Source organism: Neomonachus schauinslandi, chromosome 11 (assembly GCF_002201575.2).
Source record: "Neomonachus schauinslandi chromosome 11, ASM220157v2, whole genome shotgun sequence".
In the NCBI taxonomy this organism is placed as follows: Eukaryota; Metazoa; Chordata; class Mammalia; order Carnivora; family Phocidae; genus Neomonachus; species Neomonachus schauinslandi.
The window spans coordinates 10,309,557-10,326,077 of record NC_058413.1 but is presented as its reverse complement, the minus strand read 5'-3'; the positions used below and the strand labels follow the sequence as shown (position 1 = coordinate 10,326,077).

The 16,521-nt window shown below is 58.5% G+C and overlaps 1 protein-coding gene across 4 annotated transcripts in view; it reads right to left on the bottom strand.

Moving 5' to 3' along the window:
• Positions 1–2,687: 2,687 nt before the first annotated feature.
• VPS37C (VPS37C subunit of ESCRT-I) overlaps positions 2,688–16,521 on the bottom strand; it is a 27,854-nt gene continuing 14,020 nt past the window's right edge. For 2 of the 4 annotated variants that reach the window (XM_021684895.2, XM_021684897.2), the window contains 4 exons: positions 9,786–9,883; positions 6,467–6,638; positions 5,659–5,741; positions 2,688–5,010 (listed from right to left, as the gene is read on the bottom strand). In XM_021684895.2, coding sequence (XP_021540570.1) covers positions 4,288–5,010; positions 5,659–5,741; positions 6,467–6,638; positions 9,786–9,878 — 1,071 coding nt within the window. In that variant the 5' untranslated portion in view covers positions 9,879–9,883 and the 3' untranslated portion in view covers positions 2,688–4,287. Of the gene's footprint in view, positions 5,011–5,658; positions 5,742–6,466; positions 6,639–9,785; positions 9,884–10,261; positions 10,352–16,521 lie in introns of those variants that run through there. The other 2 variants (XM_021684898.2, XM_021684896.2) reach the window with 2 other exon arrangements.

The window sequence follows — 16,521 nt, the reverse complement described above, 5'->3', positions numbered from 1 at the left end:
CCTTCCAACCAGGCTTCCCGTCCTCCCCAGAGTCCCGTGAGAGCCCAGCGGGCGAGCCCAGCTCTCGGACCTGCCCCGACCATGCTAGGGATCCGGACACAGGGGCCCCCAGTAACCTTCCTACACTTGGCAGGGGTGAGGGGTTCCTCAGGAGGGAACAGAGAGGCGGCTTTTAGGGAGAGCCGTCAGGGAGCAAGAATTCCGGTTCCCCCAGAGGTCCATCGAGCTGGACTAAGAATCAAACTGACGTGAGACGGAGTAACAGGAGAAAATCAAAGTTAATAGGAGTGTGTACGGGGAATCCACACAGACGTGGAAATTGCAAAGCCAGGCCAAATGAGGTCTGTGTGTTGTTTTGAACAAAGGAGAAGGCGTAGGGCTCTGGGACTTCAAAGGGAAGGAATGCTCTTCACAGGGCAGTAAGACGAGCAGATGTTTGGTGATTAGATGTTTGCCCTGCTGTACAGATGGGCCACTCAAATAACATTTATCTCTGGCAATAACTCTTATTCTGGAAAGACCTCCAATTTAGATTCGTCTATGCAGTTGAAGGAGGGGCAGCAGTGTCTCGTGAGCACTCAGAGTCCTGATGGCCTTCAGCTCAAAACAGTCGCTGAGCCAAGCGGCGCATCTTGGGGAGGCGCACCCTCCACCCCTACAGGGCAGAGGCTGTGAGGCACCAAACGTCGCCGACCAGCACCTTTCTTGGTAAAAGCTCTCCACTCTCCAGCTGGGCCACCGTGCACGGCCTCAGCACAACCATGGCCTACTTAAGCCACCACCCACCCACCCCCCCACCCCCCCCCGCAAAAAAGGAGCTGCATTGAGGTGTTAGGTCTCTTTAGAAAACGGTTTTCCAAGTGGTGGCGGGCCTGGGTGGGGCGCCCCCCAAAGATGTGTTTGGTAAGCAGTTGCAGAGGTGCGGTCTCGGCCTTGGAGGTGCCTTTTGTCAGGCTCCGGCCTTAGCAGGAAGACTCAGGCCACAGGCCCGGGCTGGGAGCTGCTCCCCGCCGCGAGCCCCTCACGGGCCACCTCCCTCACAGAAGAGGAGCCCAGAGGCCGTGCCGCGGCCTGGGCCGCCTCGGGTCCACCCTCTTGCCTTACAGCAAGCTGCCAGAGCAGAGTAGGGGCCAGCGGCCCCCGAGCCAGAGAGGATAGGGCTCACTGCGTGTCCCCACCCCACCCCCCACGCCACCCCATTTCCCTAAATTACGGCACCCGCCTAACCTTCGGGGGCATGTGAGCGTGCCAAAGCCTCTCTCCATCAAGCCCCTTCGGAGAAAGTGGTGCTTCCTCTCGTCAGCCCCTCGTGCCCCCTGCTGCCACTCCAGGACCCGGGGCAAAGCCAGTGACTAGACCGTGTTGCCGGAGTGCGATTTGTCGGCTTCTTCCTACAGAGCCAAGTTGGCTTCTGACTCTCCCTGGTGTCGTGTGTCCTGAACCCTGGACACATGCAAGGCGCCACCAGAGTTCAGGAGGGGGCAAAAGGCAGTAAAAGTTTGACTAAAGCCCAGGGATTCTTAACGTGGGCTTCAATTCTGCAAACTTTCTGCAGGGCGGTGGCCTCTTCTGACACCACAAAGGCATGGCCTGGTGGCGGAGCAGGTCAGCCAGCCAGGTGCCAGCCGGGCCCCCGCCCCTCCAGGCTAGGCCACCGGGTCCCTGACCCACCCACCCTGCAGTCTCCTCCCTTGCTTAAAATTGGGGGTCAAAGGGCTGTCGAAAGGACCCAACGAGACGATGCATGCATGTGGGGTGGCCCTGTTGCATATCCAGTACTGACAATCCACAGCATCTCTGCACGTTGTCCACAGGCAGCCTGTCCCGGTCACTTGGCCGGGAAGGAAAAGCAGAAGCGCTGACTGGAGGGTCCATCAGAAGCCCCCAAAGCTGCCCTTACTGCCGAAAGCAGAAGACACCCTCCCAAACCTCATGATAGAACCAGCTGAGCTCAGGGTGGGCTGGAGAAGGAGCAGGCTGGGCAGTGGCCGAAGACCACCTAGCTCACAGCCAGCGTCACGGCCCCTCTCTATCCATTCAGAAACTGGACGGGCTGAGGGCCGGGGGCAGGAATGTGGCGCCGCCCTCACTAGGCTGAGCCCCGTACGCCCCCTGGTGGCGACCTGTGGCAAATATGCCGGTCCTGGCGTGGAAAGGCCGAAGATGGAAAACCAAAGTGTAGAAGAAAGGAAAAGGCCACGGGAGAGTCAGAAGCCAACTTGGCTCTGTAGGAAGAAGCCGACAAATCGCACTCCGGCAACACGGTCTAGTCACTGGCTTTGCCCCGGGTCCTGGAGTGGCGGCAGGGGGCACGAGGGGCTGACGAGAGGAAGCACCACTTTCTCTGAAGGGGCTTGATGGAGAGAGGCTTTGGCATGCTCACATGCCCCCGAAGGTCAGGCGGGTGCCGTAATTTAGGGAAATGGGGTGGCGTGGGGGGTGGGGTGGGGACACGCAGTGAGCCCTACCCCACCAGACCCGGGGCAAAGGAGCAGGGGAGGGCAGCCGCTCGAGAGAGAATATCCAGATAGATGAGGCTTTGTGGACATGACCAAAGAGGCCCTTCAGCAGAGCATGATCCTGACTTCCACCCCCCCACCTCGCCCCGACCCGGGCCCCCAACCCCCAGCCCCAGCAGCCACACCTTCACTTCGCACACCCACCGGAGCGACCACACGATGTGTAACTCCTCAAAGTTTATTATGGCAATTAATTATACAAACATACCAGCGATCGTTCACCCAGTTCAGAAGCTCTCGAACCAGTAGAGTCCATTAGTGATTTCTCTTCATAAATAACTTAGGAGAAGCAAGCACAATTGGCAAGCAACCGACACGCAAATGGAGCATCTCCTCGCGAATACCCACTGATGGCGCGCAGGCCAGGGAGGGGGGCAGGCACCAGAAGGTCGAGTTTCCTCGTGGGCCCCCAGCACCCCGGGCCCACCAGATGCTGGGTACTCAAGTAGTGGACATATCAAGGCACATATGACTTCCTAGCTGATAGGAGCTCCAGAGTCTGCCCTTGAGACCTGGTTCATATCCAGAACAATCAAGTTAATGCTTCGTTCATCACACCCCTTTGGTCTACTGCCTTTGTTATTACTGAACACGCGTAAAACCCCCAGTGTGCCGGGGGCTGTGTGGGGCACGGAGTCACATCCCTGCCCTGTACATTCTGAAGATGAGAGAGAAGCACAGAAATGGACTCCGTCTGACAGAGCGATGGTGTCTGTGAAGCACCAGGTGGGAAGTCACTGTTTGGGCGTCCTCTGTCTGAGGAGGGGTGCTGGGGCAGGGGTCGTAACACCAGAGAGCCAGAGGACAGAGATGAAGTGGGGGGGGCGGGCTGCTGTGGATGAGATTCAAGGCACTAGAGGAGTGGATGGATGGGGGGGTGGGGAACCCCAGAAGTCAACCAGAAATGGAGAGCCCCAGAGAAGAGAGGGCGGCTGGGGGAGGTGACCCGGCCCCCCACTCCTAAATGAGTCCGGTGTTGAGCGCTATCTCCTGGGCCAGAGCTGCTCCCTCTCCTCCAGCCAAGGCGACTCCCGGATTCTCCAACCAGTGTGAGCAAGGTCTGGGGTCCACCTTCACAATCCCCAGCTTTCTCGCTGCTCGGGCTGCCGCCGTTCAAACCAGCTCACAGAACACGCTTCTCTGACACCGGCCTATCAGAGTTCAATTATGGCTTTTTGTGGGACTTAAAAATCAGCAAGAGTTCTTCCTAACTGCACCCTCCCCCTGATCCAACTCCAGCCATGGTGCGCGGGGCAGGCCATCCTTGAAAGGACCGGACAGACACAGAGCTGCATCCCTGGCCACGGGCACCAGGTTGAATGCGCCAAATCCCAGGAGGGAGGGAGGGGGGTGAGCAGGGGCTGGAGACCGGCCCCCTCGTCACTGAGATCATTGCATTTGGTTCCAGTGTCCGGGAGCGCAGGCCCAAGCAGATGTCCACAAACGCGCGCCTGCTCACTCACATGGACACCCACGAAGAGGGACCAAACTCCCCGCCTGGCTAGCACCAGGAAAGCTGAAGCCAGTCACCGAAAGGAGGCGCTCCCTTCCCCCCAGGAAGCCAGCAAGTGCTGTGACCGGCCACGCGGCCAAGCCAGTCACACTGCCTGGTGCTCTCCAGGCCTGCACGCTCCCAACCAGGCCCCCCCCAGGGCCCCCGTGTGCTGACCCAAGTCCACTTCCAATGTAACCTCGAATCTCAGTGGTGGGCGGGCCAAGGGCTGTGGCACAGGTGGGAGTAGAGAAGGGCCGAGGGCCAGGACGGTGTCTAATACCCAGGCCAGGCAGGACCCTGAGGTGGTGGAAACCCATAGGGAGGGGCAGGCCCAGGGGGGTAGGGCGGCTGAGGGGGGCCTGAGGGCTGGGGCTGACCTGGGAAGCTCGGGAGCGGGGGCTGCGTTGGGTAGGGAGGTCTTCGTCCTGGCGAGAGGTAGGGGGCCTGTTGAGGATAACCAGGACTGGGGGCCCGGCTCCCTGCCAAGGGGTACCCGGGGCCAGAGGCAGTAGTGGGGGCCACGGGATAGCCTGGCCGGGAGGGTGTGCTCCTCTGTGGGGACCAGGAGTAGCCCACAGCACCCCGGGGTCCCGGGTGGGCTGACGGGTACAGGGGGCCCAAGGGCCCCCTGTAGGGAAAGGAGGGCTGGGACACCACGGGGAAGGGGGCCGGCTGGAGTGCGCCCTGGGCGGTGGGGCCAGTGGGTATGCCAGGAGACGGGCTGTAGGGCAAAGGGTAAGGAGGCACTACTGATGGGGGCGGGGGCGGCTCTTCGGCCACAGGGGGTGTCGCCTGCGTGGCCGGCCGAGGCGGGGGCGGCGGGCGTGGAGGAGGGGCGTCACCGGCCGGCTCCTGGGAAACTCTGGGCTTCCTCATCACATCCTGGAGCTTCTCCACGCGCACCCTTCGCAGATGGGACAGCATCCTCATGGAGGAAAAGTTCTCCAGAAATGTTTCCAAGGGCACCTCGCCCTCCAGGAACTTCTCGGCCATGGCCTAGAAGACATAAGGTCTGGTGACAACAGGGGCCTGCCTGGGATCAAGGCTGCCCATGGTCCCCAGGATCAAAGGCCAGCTGCAGCCCTCCCGGACAGCCCGCTGCAGGCGCTCCCTGTCTTCTCTGGCCCCCACTTGGGACTTTCTCCTTATGGCACTTATCACCGCTGACCTCTTCTACCTGCACTCGCTGGGGTGTTCTGTCTCCCTCACCAGAATGGCAGCTCCTGGAGGGCAGGGGCTGTGGTGGCCACTGCTGTACCCCGCCCCTGGCATCGTGCCAGGCTCGCGGCGGCTCCTGCATGGCCGTGATGAATAAATGGATGAACACTAGCTACTCAGTTGCCAGTGCAGGCGGGCCCCGGGCTGGGAGGACCTGGCAGCTTCTTCCACCCAGGGCACGGAGAACCGGAGGGAGCCCGTCTGCCCACAGACTGAAGAGATGGCCAGAGGGAAGCAGAACAGAGAGGCCAGACAGCCGGGGTGGGGCCGGGGGCCAACAGGGCCTCCACTGGGACTAACCGTGTCATCCACCTTTGCCGTCTACTAATGCCCCTCGTCCCAACTTTGCAGACACCCAGTGCTCATTCCAAAGGGTTCCCGCTCCAGGGCCTGACACGGAAGAGGGTGTGACAACAGCCATCCTACCTCAGACTCTTCTTCAATCTTCATGCCTTCGATCTGCAGAAGGTCTAACAAGGTCTCTGGCTGCAGTGCTGAAGAAAATTTCTCTGGAAGGGAGGGCAGAAAGATCGACATTCTGCAAGTGCCTTTCCATTCAGTGTTGGAGGCTGAGCTTTCGGCAAAGACCCTCACAGCGTCCTCTGTGTGCTCAGAGGCCCAGCCCTGGTCAGGGGGTCTGGGGTGGAGCCCAGTTCCCTGAGGTCACCTTCCTGAGCAGAGAGGGCTCTACCAGGCCCGGCCCAGACCTTGGCTAGCCAGCCGTCTCAATGCCAGCAGAAAGGACTCGAGCACCAGAGCCCACCAACCAGCCCCAGCCCTGTGCTGCCTCATGGGGGCGGGGGGGCGGGGGAGGTTACTGCACTGTCTGAGCACCAAGCTTCTCCACGGCTGAGACCGACAGCCCCCTTCACTGATGGCAGGTCCCGGGACACAGAGAGCCCAGCCCAGCGCCACAAAGCGCGGTGTTGCCCAGCAACAGCGGGGAGGCAGGCTCTCTGGACTCAAGTCCCAAATCTAGCCAGAGAAGCCTGGCCACGTTCCTGACTCTCTCTGAGCCTCATTTTTCTCATCTATGGAACAAGAACAACCGTACCTCCCCTTCTAGGCTGTTGGGAAAAACATACGTAAGCACTCAGCGCAGGGGGCCGGCAGGGGGTCTTTCCTATCCTGGGGAAGGGGGAGGGAACGTATCCTTCCGCACTATTCCCGGAGGTTGAACGGGGCCTCCAAGTTGACAGACGAGCACCCAGAGCTTGCTCCAGGCCGTCCCTACCAAGCTTCGCCTTCTGCTCCTGGCACCGCTCCATGAGCTTCCGGAGCTCCTGGTACTTGTCTGAGAGGTTTGAACGGCTGATCTCCAGGGGGCCTTGGAACTCCAGGTTCCGCTCCGCCAGGCTCCGGTTGGTGGCCAGTGCCATCTCCCGTTCCAGCTGCAGGTCCTGGACCTAAAAGAACAGGACGTTGACCGTAAGAACCATCCTCACCATCACCACCACTCACCTCGTGGCAGGCTGCACCTGGGGCTTCTGGGACTCGTCGCTCCCGGTGGGAGAAGGGGGTAATACCCCCAGCTGGGGTCCGATGGACCTGAGCCAAGCACTCTGACCTGGGCGCCTCACTGAATCGCTAACCCAACACCCCATGCGGTGGACACAGGCGGGAAATGCACTGAAGGTCTGCAGCTTGCCCAAGGCCACGTGACGAGCAGGAGCCAGGCCGCCATGGCCCTGCAGCGCTCCAGCAAGCAGGTGGACCAATTAATATGCACGAGGCAGAGGCTTTCTAGGAGGGAAGGGACCAAAATCCCAAACTACTTATCCCCAAGATTCTGAGGCAGGAGGCCTACTCTGAGGTGAGTCACACCACAGGCCGGACATGCATGAGGCCCCAGAACGGTTACTCTAAGGGGTGAGAAAGGCAGGGCCAGACCAGGACACTGATTCAAGGGAGACTTGTCCTTGCTTCCTGGGCCACAGGTAGGTCCTGCAGAGAAGCTGTGCAGATGAGCTAACGGCAGCGTCCCCAAGAACTGGAGGGGCCTCTCAGCCAGCAGAAGGTGCCCACCGACACGGACGACCTGAGGCCCTCATGCCAACCTTGGCCCCTGGCTGTGCCCCCACTGAAAGCACTTCCCCAAGCAAAGCAGCGCCTTCCCCTCAGCCAGGTCCCTTGTGACCATTAGGAAGGGAGGCGACAGCCCTAGGAGCCCTTCCCAGACCTGCTACGGCCTGAAGCTCCATCCCTGCGTCGGAGTCCTCTTTACCGGGAGGAGGGCGGAGAGTCGGACCCACCACCCCCGAGACAGCGACGGTCCACCGAGAGCCCCGCGTGGCACGAGAAGAGAGCGCTCAGCACCCAGTAGAGGGCTCAGGGCACCGCTGCGCATGAGTAGCTGCCACGCGGGGGCCGCCACGGTCGGCACGTGATGAACGGACCGGCTCATCCCCCACAGGCCAGGGGTGTCCCGGAAGCCTGTCCTCCTGCTGCTCCCCGGCCACAGGGTCTTGAGCTCCAAGCTCTGGGGCGGGCCTGGAGCCCGCTCTTCACGCTCCAGATGGGACAGAGGGGGTGCAGACCCGCCTCCCCTCCACAATGCAGCCGCTGGGGCCCAGGGATCCTGGGGCCTGCCTGGGGTCTCTCCGGTCTCCCCACAACAGCAAGCTGCCCCCACATCTGGGCTGACCGGTTTGCTGCCATGAGCACTTCGGAGCCACTCGGCGAGCTGCAGAGTGGGAGGCCTGAAGCCCTCTGCTCAGCTGCCCCACCGGCCCCCCTAGGTGTCCACGGCCTTTTCCCTGGGTCTCAGCCAATAAATGTAAGCTGTGTCATTCAGCCCTGCACCTTGTCCTACACATTCTGGCCTGTTCTCCCACAGCCTCCCCCAAATCTTTCTCCATGGAGGTTCACTATGAAGCCTTCCACCAGTCATTCTGAAGAGGTCAATAAGACAGTTCTAGCACCCCGCCCAGAGGTGCTCACCAGGCCTGCGTGCACCCCACCAGTCACTGCCCTCTGTGGAGAGAGCCCCCCTACTAGCTAGCTTTCTTCTCACCAAGCAACGTCCACATTCCACACCGAACCAGCTCACGTCTCTCTGCACAGCCACGCGACTAGGATGTGTAAAATTATGTTTGATAGACCATGGTGGAAACCTCGTCCAAGGGGTTTTGCAAATCTAAGTAGCTTGCCCTACTTCGCTTCCCCTTGATCCCAGAAGTGTTTTTCCCCTCCAAGAACTCAAATCAACTGGTCTGACTGGCTGTAGTCCACAAAATTCGAGTCGCCTTCAGCCCCAGAGGTTGTCTGCACTTACATTTTCTGCAATTCTGCGCTTCGGCATCAAGTCTATCAGCCTGCTCAGCTTGGAAATCAATTAATTATACTTATGAAGGCTCGCTTCTGCCAAGTTTCCCACACTTTAGAGCTGGCCTTGGAATTCCTAGAACGCTGTGCTCACGGCAGAGTCAAGAAACACTTATGCTTAATTCGTGACAGACAAACGGAGGATGAAGGAGGCCGGCATGGTGCTGGCTGGGCCAGATCCTGGCCACGTCACAGCCTGACTGACCACTGAGGCGGGCTTGGGCTTAACCAACACAGGCTTTGCTTCCAGTCCTCGCCGAGCGAGGCTCAAGGCAGCAGAATGTGCCACACGGAGCCCCCCTACCCGTCCTCACACCCTGCCCCCTACTCTATCCCCCCTACCCCCCAGCAAAGATTGCTCATTTGGGTAGCAGGGCAGGTGGGGGGAGGTGGGGGCAGCCAGAGCACAAGCTAGGAAGGGGCAAGGGAACACGGCCGCACTGGGCACACCGTACAGAAGGCAGGGTGACTTCCCTTGTGTTGAGAACAGACTGTGAATCCCCAGCAGAGACACACCATACCTGTTCATCAGTGAAAATAAAAATCTATTCCGAACGCTAATCCAATGAGATGGGCACTGCTTGTACTTGTGTCCGTCCCCAGCATGAGGGGCGGCAGGGGTAGCTCCCAGAGCAGGGGACAGGCTGCAGCTACTCGAGGCGGGACTGTGGGTATACCCAGCTCTTGGCCCCATCCAGTCGCCTGACCTCGCGGGGGTCACGGGGTCGAGGAGACGGGAAGGCCTTATAAATATAAGCAGAAAGTTCTATACATTCGGAAGGGTTATTTTATTCCCACAGGGACTGTGATGAGCTGAGACTGGTTACGTGCCAGTTATTACAGGAAACGGGATCAAACAGGAGATGGGCCCATACCCCAGGCCAAGAATGGCTCCTTCCCTAGATGCAGGGCCACACGAGGCCCTTGGGGAAAGACAGCCGCAAAATGGTATGAGTACTTGCAGAAACCACCTTCAGGGTCAGGCTGGAACAATATGTGCCGACTCACAGGGGGGCCCCAGATGCCCCAGCACTGTCCCCCAGAACTCCCAGAGAGCCCAGGAGCTAGACCCAGATCTCAGGGATTCCCCTGGCTTGGTCCAAACCAGAGGGAAGGTCACAGAAAAGGGAGAAGAACATGGCCCCAACTCCCACCAAGCCAGTGTCCCGAAGCAGGGCCAAGGTCCCATCTGCTGCCCTTCCTCAGGTCCCATGACAGCCTTGCTCTACCTCGGGGGCCTCCTGGGCCAGCCGGTTAATGGCCTCCGGGTCATTCTGCATCTCCTCCAGCTCCTCCAACGTCTTGTCTTTCAGAGTCTCCATCTTCCCTGTGAACACAGAACAGAGGGAAAGACACACTGAGGTTTCCCACTATGCTTCCACTGGGCAGGAAGCCTCAGGGTGGGACAAGGGTCCCAGCAAGCAGATCCCGGCCACCCTGCCATCCCCTGTCCCCAGGGAGACCAGGGAGCCCCACTCCTTCCACCAAACCAGGAGCAGCAGGATAGGTGAAAGCCCTCGGCAGCCAGAGGCAACACCACGACTCCTTGGGGTGCTAGATAAAGCTGCCCAAGGAGCACACAGGAAAAGGCAGAAGGAGAAGCCAGGCAGCCAGGGACAGAGACAAAGTTGGGCCCAAGGCCGCCTGTGAGCCTGGATGCCAGCAGGCCCTCTGGTGTCTATTTCTGCCTGAACCAGAAACACACCCGAACCTTCACACGCGGGGGCTGTACAGACTCAGCATCCCAGACTCGAGGGTATCACTGCTTGTTCTGCTTAGTACCCTGACAACCTGGGGTTTCTCTCAACTGTGCTCGGCGACCACAGTCCTCTCCACGGGCCACAGAAACAGACAGTCACAGGCAGGGCCTCCTCGGGGAAGAACAACAACAACAATCATCACATTGGCCCCCAAGGCACTCAGAAGGCAAAGAAAACTGACCGACCCCAACAGAACATCCGCCTGGTCAAAAGAGCTGGTTTCAGCGGGCCTCCCCCTCCTCTGTCACTCTGCCAACAAGGACACCGACTGTCTGAGTGACAGAGGGGTCACAGCCAAGCCCCAGGAGGGAGCCCCGGGGACCAAGAGAAGGAAGTGCAGACACACTGAGGCCACTCTTCCTTTCTGCCGACAAGGTCCTCTGTTATCTTTTCTAGACATGCATCTTATAGCCCTGATGTCGATCTTTCTCACTACAAAAGTGATGTTTGCTTTCAAAAGATTCCAGGTTCCGGAGAGACCGAGACGGGGAGGCCCTTGTCCTCCCCGGCACCAGTGCTCAGCCTGCGGGATCCCACGCTGCCCGTAGTGGGCCACGCCAGAGTCCGTAATAATAAGTAACTTCTCTGGTGTCGGGGCCCTTCACCAGCATTTGTTCCTTAAGCCCGCACTGTGTCGGCCTCATCTTACTGAAACTTACACCTGCCCATTTTGCTGATGGAGAACCTGAGGCTCAGGGAGGTCCCGGTTGTGGGAGGTCCCTCAGCTGGGAAGTGTAATAAGTGTAATAAGGTCCGAGAAGGGGCTCTGGAATCGAGGACCAATGTGGCACCTGTGTGGCCAGAAGTGACCTCCAGGTCCTAGCTTCCCGTCTGGAATGGAAGGGAATGGTCTCTCCTAGGCCATCGGACAGATGAAAGGAGAACCTGATCAACAGTGACAGCCTCCCATTGGCCAGCAAAGTGCTGGTTTACTCCTCACGTGCCGGCACAGCTCTTAACGGTGCCCCCTTCTTGTGTTCAAAACTCGTTTCGACAACAAATTCTAGGGTCACCTCCTGAGAAAGAGCTAGCCAAACAGAGTAGTCAACCACCATCTCTTCTCTCCCGAGGGTTGAATGTGGTCCCCAACCTCTAAGGCAAGGAATGCTGAGTTTTGCACGTGCGGTCTCTTCTGATCCTGGCGGGGGGGTGGGGGGGGTAAGCAGGCAACTGTCCCTTTACAGGTGGGGATCAGAAAGGTTAGTAAAGGGCAGAGTGAAAATCCAAACCTCCCTTCTGTCCCCATCTCACCCTGCTGCTCCAAAAACTTGGTCTGAAAGCTGGAGCAGGGGAGTGGCAGACTACACAGGCCCCGGGAAGGAGAACTCTGGGGGTGCGCCGCTTCCCACCCTGCAGACCGAGTGAGTCCACCATGAATGGGACCAGCGGGGCAAACACGACACGTGGAGCAGCGCTCTAAAAACAAACCTCGTCTGAATCCTGGCCCTGCCACTTCCCAGCCGAGGGACCTCCCACAACCGGGACCTCCCCGAGCCTCAGGTTCTCCATCAGCAAAATGGGCAGGTGTAAGGTTCGGTAAGATGAGGCCGACACAGTGCGAGCTTAAGGAACAAATGCTGGCGAAGGGCTCCGACACCAGAGAAATTATTTATTACCATGGCCTCCGGCGTGGGCCAGATCCCCGGAGCGCTGGCAGTGCCGAGCCGGCTCCAGCACAGAACCAGGTGTCCGCCGGCTCCTGCAGTTGGGGCCGGGCCCAGAGAGCCCGCGGCCGAGGGAAGCTCCGGCCTGGGCAGCTGGCTGACCACACATCCCCTGGCGCGGTCGGCAGGGTGTCTGCGGAGTGCACCCGGGCAGGTGCACTCCCACACACGGGGGGAGCCCTGAGCGGAGCAACTGTCCCCCAGCCCCTTCCCAAGGCGGGTGTCACCGTCCGTGTTCAGTAAGTCCCACACAAGGCAGCACGGCCTTGAGCAGCGGATCACGTGCTTTCTGGTCTCAGGACACCTTTCACCCCTGACGTTACTGAGGAACCCGAAGAAGTCACCCTTACGTGGTAGATTTTAGGTATTAGTATTGACCATATGAGATATTAAAAGTGAGAAATTTTTCTACTTTATTTTCTTTGAATGTTCACAGCAGCTTTCATTGGAACAGCCTGGAATTGGAAACAACCCAAATGATCTCCAGTTAGCAGAGAGTCTTACAAGCTGTGCTACGGCTTATAGTAAGGCGAGACTCTCCGGTAAAAAGGAAGAAATCGATGTCTGTGACTTGAATGGATCTCAAGGGAATTTTTCTGAGTGAAAGGTCACTTATAGAACATTCTGCTTATATAACATAGGATTCTTTTTATATAACCTTCTTAAGATGAGAAGGTTGTCGAGATGGAAAACATGCTCGTGGATGCCACGGGGAGACATCTGTAAAATACAAGACTATGCAAGCACCCATATGTCAGAAGCCACCAGAAGGATGATGTGATCGCATGCCATGTACCCTCCGAAAACCCCAATGTATACTCATGCAAGAAACACAGTAAAAAGGAAAGTAACACCTTAGATTATGAAAATCATTCTGACCTCACAGGCAGCCTGAAAGGGTCTCAAAGACCACCCCTCCACCCAGGGCTCCCGCGAACACACTTTGAGAACCACTGGCCTTGAGGTTAGAATGGACTCTGCAGCCAGATAGCCTGGGTTTGAATCCCTCCCTGTCACCTACAAGCCCTGTTGTATAACTTCTTTGTGCCTTAGGTCCCCCATCTGTTACAACAGCGGTGCATGGAACACAGCGAGCGTTAACCACTTGCATTACGAGGACCCTCGCGACCAGTGGATGCAGCGAGTACTGCCAGCACCCGGCCTCGCAGAGGAGGCTCAGAGAGGGGAAGTCACTTGCCCCGGGCCCTCCCCAGTGGGGGCTTTGCAGCATGCCCCTCAAAATCGCCGGAGTCCCAGGTCCTCCTCCAGACCCAGAACTCTCCAGGACTCTTCGTGTGACTTTTAATGAAGTTTTCATTCTAACTTCTACCCAGGGTCAAACCCGTGTGGCATCTGTGGCCTTTCTTTCCCCTTCGTCCGGCACTCTGAAGGAACTCAGGTGGGTGCAGCCTCCCCTGACAGAGGAAAAGCAAAGACCCCAGAGAAGAAGGGGTTCATCAAGCAGTCCATGCGGAGGCAGATGCGAAGGCGGGGCTCGATCCCCTGTGTTGTTTCTACTGAGCGACCTCTGTCAGGATCCCAGACACACTTCCCTCGGGTGCCTGTGGCTTGCCTCGTGTAGGCAGGGTGGGACCAGGCATGGGACGGGGTTCTCCCACTCCAGGACCGAAGCTCCAGATTTGCAGCCCCGTGACAGGGGGCCAGGCGAGGCAGCCTAGGCAGCCTACCACAGCGTCAAGACCAACCAGCAGAACGTCGAGGCTACAGCTCCCGAGAAGACAGCCCAAGCTCTGGCCAGCTCCGTGGGGAGACCCACACAAAGAGCCTACCTGCGACACTGTCAGGCTTCTACAGGCCAGGAGACCCACGCTGCCCAGAGGCCAAGTCAGGGGAAGTCCAAGGGGGGAGGGTCTGCACTGGGCTCAAGGCCCAGAAGGCACTGGGAGCACTGGGAGCTGGCCTGACTGGAAGGCCCTGACGCAGAACCCACCCTGCAGCCAACCGGGAAGACTGGCTTCTTGACGGGCTCACCTTCACCAACCACTTTCTCTCCCCCACCCCCCAAAAAGGGAAGTATTTTCATCAGAGGAAAGTCAGCAAAACAAAATCTTTGCAAAACATTCAAGTGTGCTGTAGCATTCTGAACTGTTTTCTCACGGGGGCTGACAAGCTGTTACTGCTCTTACTGATGTCTCTGTGGACCTAGTGTGTGTCCATCCCGGATCCAGCAGTGCGCACGCGCGTTCAGTGGATGTCTGTGGAAGCAAAGCGGCCAAGTCCCCTCTCCAGGTCACACATAAAGGGGCCCGATATCACTATAACTGGCGTGGGGTTGCCACTGCTTCTGTGAAGGACAGGGACAGCTATGGCACCAAGGATGTAACTTGTCATCAAAGCTTGGCAGTGACCGTAGACATTTGGCCAGAGAGGGGACTTTCCTGGGTTAAAGAGCGCTGGCCAATCAAGAAATAAGTGTAGTCCCCAGATAATTCTGGGGCGCACTGAGGTGTGCAGCCCCTCCACCCACCACCCCAAATGACAGTCTTCCTCTCCAGTCTAGAGCCCCACACCTGGCTCTGTTTGATGGCCTTGAAATCCCAGAGACACAAATCTTCCAGCTGGTGATCCGAATAATCACTGTCTTTTAGACAGTGGGAATTCTCCCCGAAGTGGGCAATGGATGAAGCACACAGCTCTCATACTGAGACCTTCCTCTCCCGGCTCGGGTCCCTGGTTGGGGAATCCCATCCCCAGAGGTGTGCTCCTAGGTGCTAAGGTCACCCCCACTTCCCTCGGAGGCTGGGTATGCACTTGCTTGAACTCGGAAGACCAAAGGGACTGGAGAGTGTTCTAGCTCAGGTCTGGGAGGACTCCCTTGGCCACTCCCTGATTGGGAAAGATGACCACCCCCACATTCAGAAAAGAAACATTGCAGCCCTCTCTCCTGTGTCAGTCCCCTTTCGTGGCAGACTTCCCAACAGGCCATGCACGCTTTGAATGCCTCAAGAACTTCAGGTCTGAAACACCTCCGTTTTACAGCAGGTCAGCCCCCTTAGACCCAACTCTCAAGGGCGGCCTGCATCTTCTGGCAGGCTTGGCCTCAGCGGGATGGGGGCCACGGCACTTCCAACTCCACCTTCTCTGGTCCCACTTCTACCACGCCCATTTCACAGGTGGTGACACTGAGGCCGAGTGGCAGATAGCTTGCCTGTGCTGACAGAAGAGGGGACACCTGGCCTAGGAGCCTGGCCCTGGCCTGCTGCTCCTTCTGCCAGGCTCCCCACCTGCTCTGTGCCCTGGCCTCCTCACACCACCTCACCAGCTCAGCGGGCACATGTAAGAGCCACGCATCCCCACTTCTTCCAGAAGGAGGTGTGCTCGGGATCCCACACCCAAATGTACCACACATTCCTTTTAGGGACTCAACTTTCCTTACCTGTGAAATGGGTAAACAGTCCCTGCCAGTCACATGGCTCCTTTCTTCTGAGATCAAAGCCCTCTGCAAACTCCCCCATTAATTTATATAATCGCTCCAGGGACTAAAGCAAATACAAGGCTTAATTACCCCTATTTCAGAGATGAAATGAAGCCCAGAAACAAATAATAAGGGTATTGCCCAAGGTCCTGTAAGCTGTTGGGGTCAAAGCACCGGAGGTCCAAGTCCCCTTCCATCCCTGGTGTTCTAACATCACAAGCATCTTTGCCCCACCTGCTCCGCCCATCACGGGAGAGCCATGAAGATTAGTTATAAGGCTGTCCAAGTTGCAGAGCTTACAATCCCACGCAAGCCCGCTGATTACCTAGGCCCAGCTTCGGTCCCTGCCTCCAGGATGGAGGTGGCTCACGTCCTCGCCCTCTGACAACAGTTCTCGGCCTGGGCTTTACTGTGGCATTGCCCACCCCTGGACGTTACCGATGCCTTTCTTTCGGAAGTCACAGAGACGTTCCCTGATTCCCAGGGCCACTCAGTGAGGTTGAACACAGCACGCACCTCTCTGGGTTCGTAATTCGGAAACAGCGGGAGAAGCACAGGACACTCTGCCCAAGGCCCACAGAGCAGATGCCCCTGAAGCCCGGTCACCCGATGTGCCAGAAAAATCCAAACTGGCACTTCTCACAGTGGCCACAACCACCAAGGATGTCACCATGCAGAGAACTGGGACATTACTGAGAAGTTACCTGGGGCCCCAAGGTCCAGGGGCTCTGTTTCCGGAGGGCCTGACAAGTGCAATTACCAGGCCCCTTGGCACCCCAGGCCCTGACTCAGACCCCCTTCTGCTTACCCAGGGGCCCAGGAGGATGCTGGGTACTGCTCAGGTGGTGTCTGGGGACTGCTGCTTGGGGGAGGGGACAGGAGAGAAGACACAAGCCCCTTGAAGGCAGGGAGATTGTCTTGTTCACCTCTGTCTTCCCAGCGCCCGGCCAAGCCTCTGGCACGCTGATAGCTCACAGCAGTGCTTGCGAAAGATGGACCGAGGCAGGGAGGGAGACCCAGGCAGGGAGGGAGAGACCCAGGCAGGGAGGGAGAGACCCAGGCAGGGAGGCAGAGACCGAGGCAGGGAGGCAGAGACCGAGGCAGG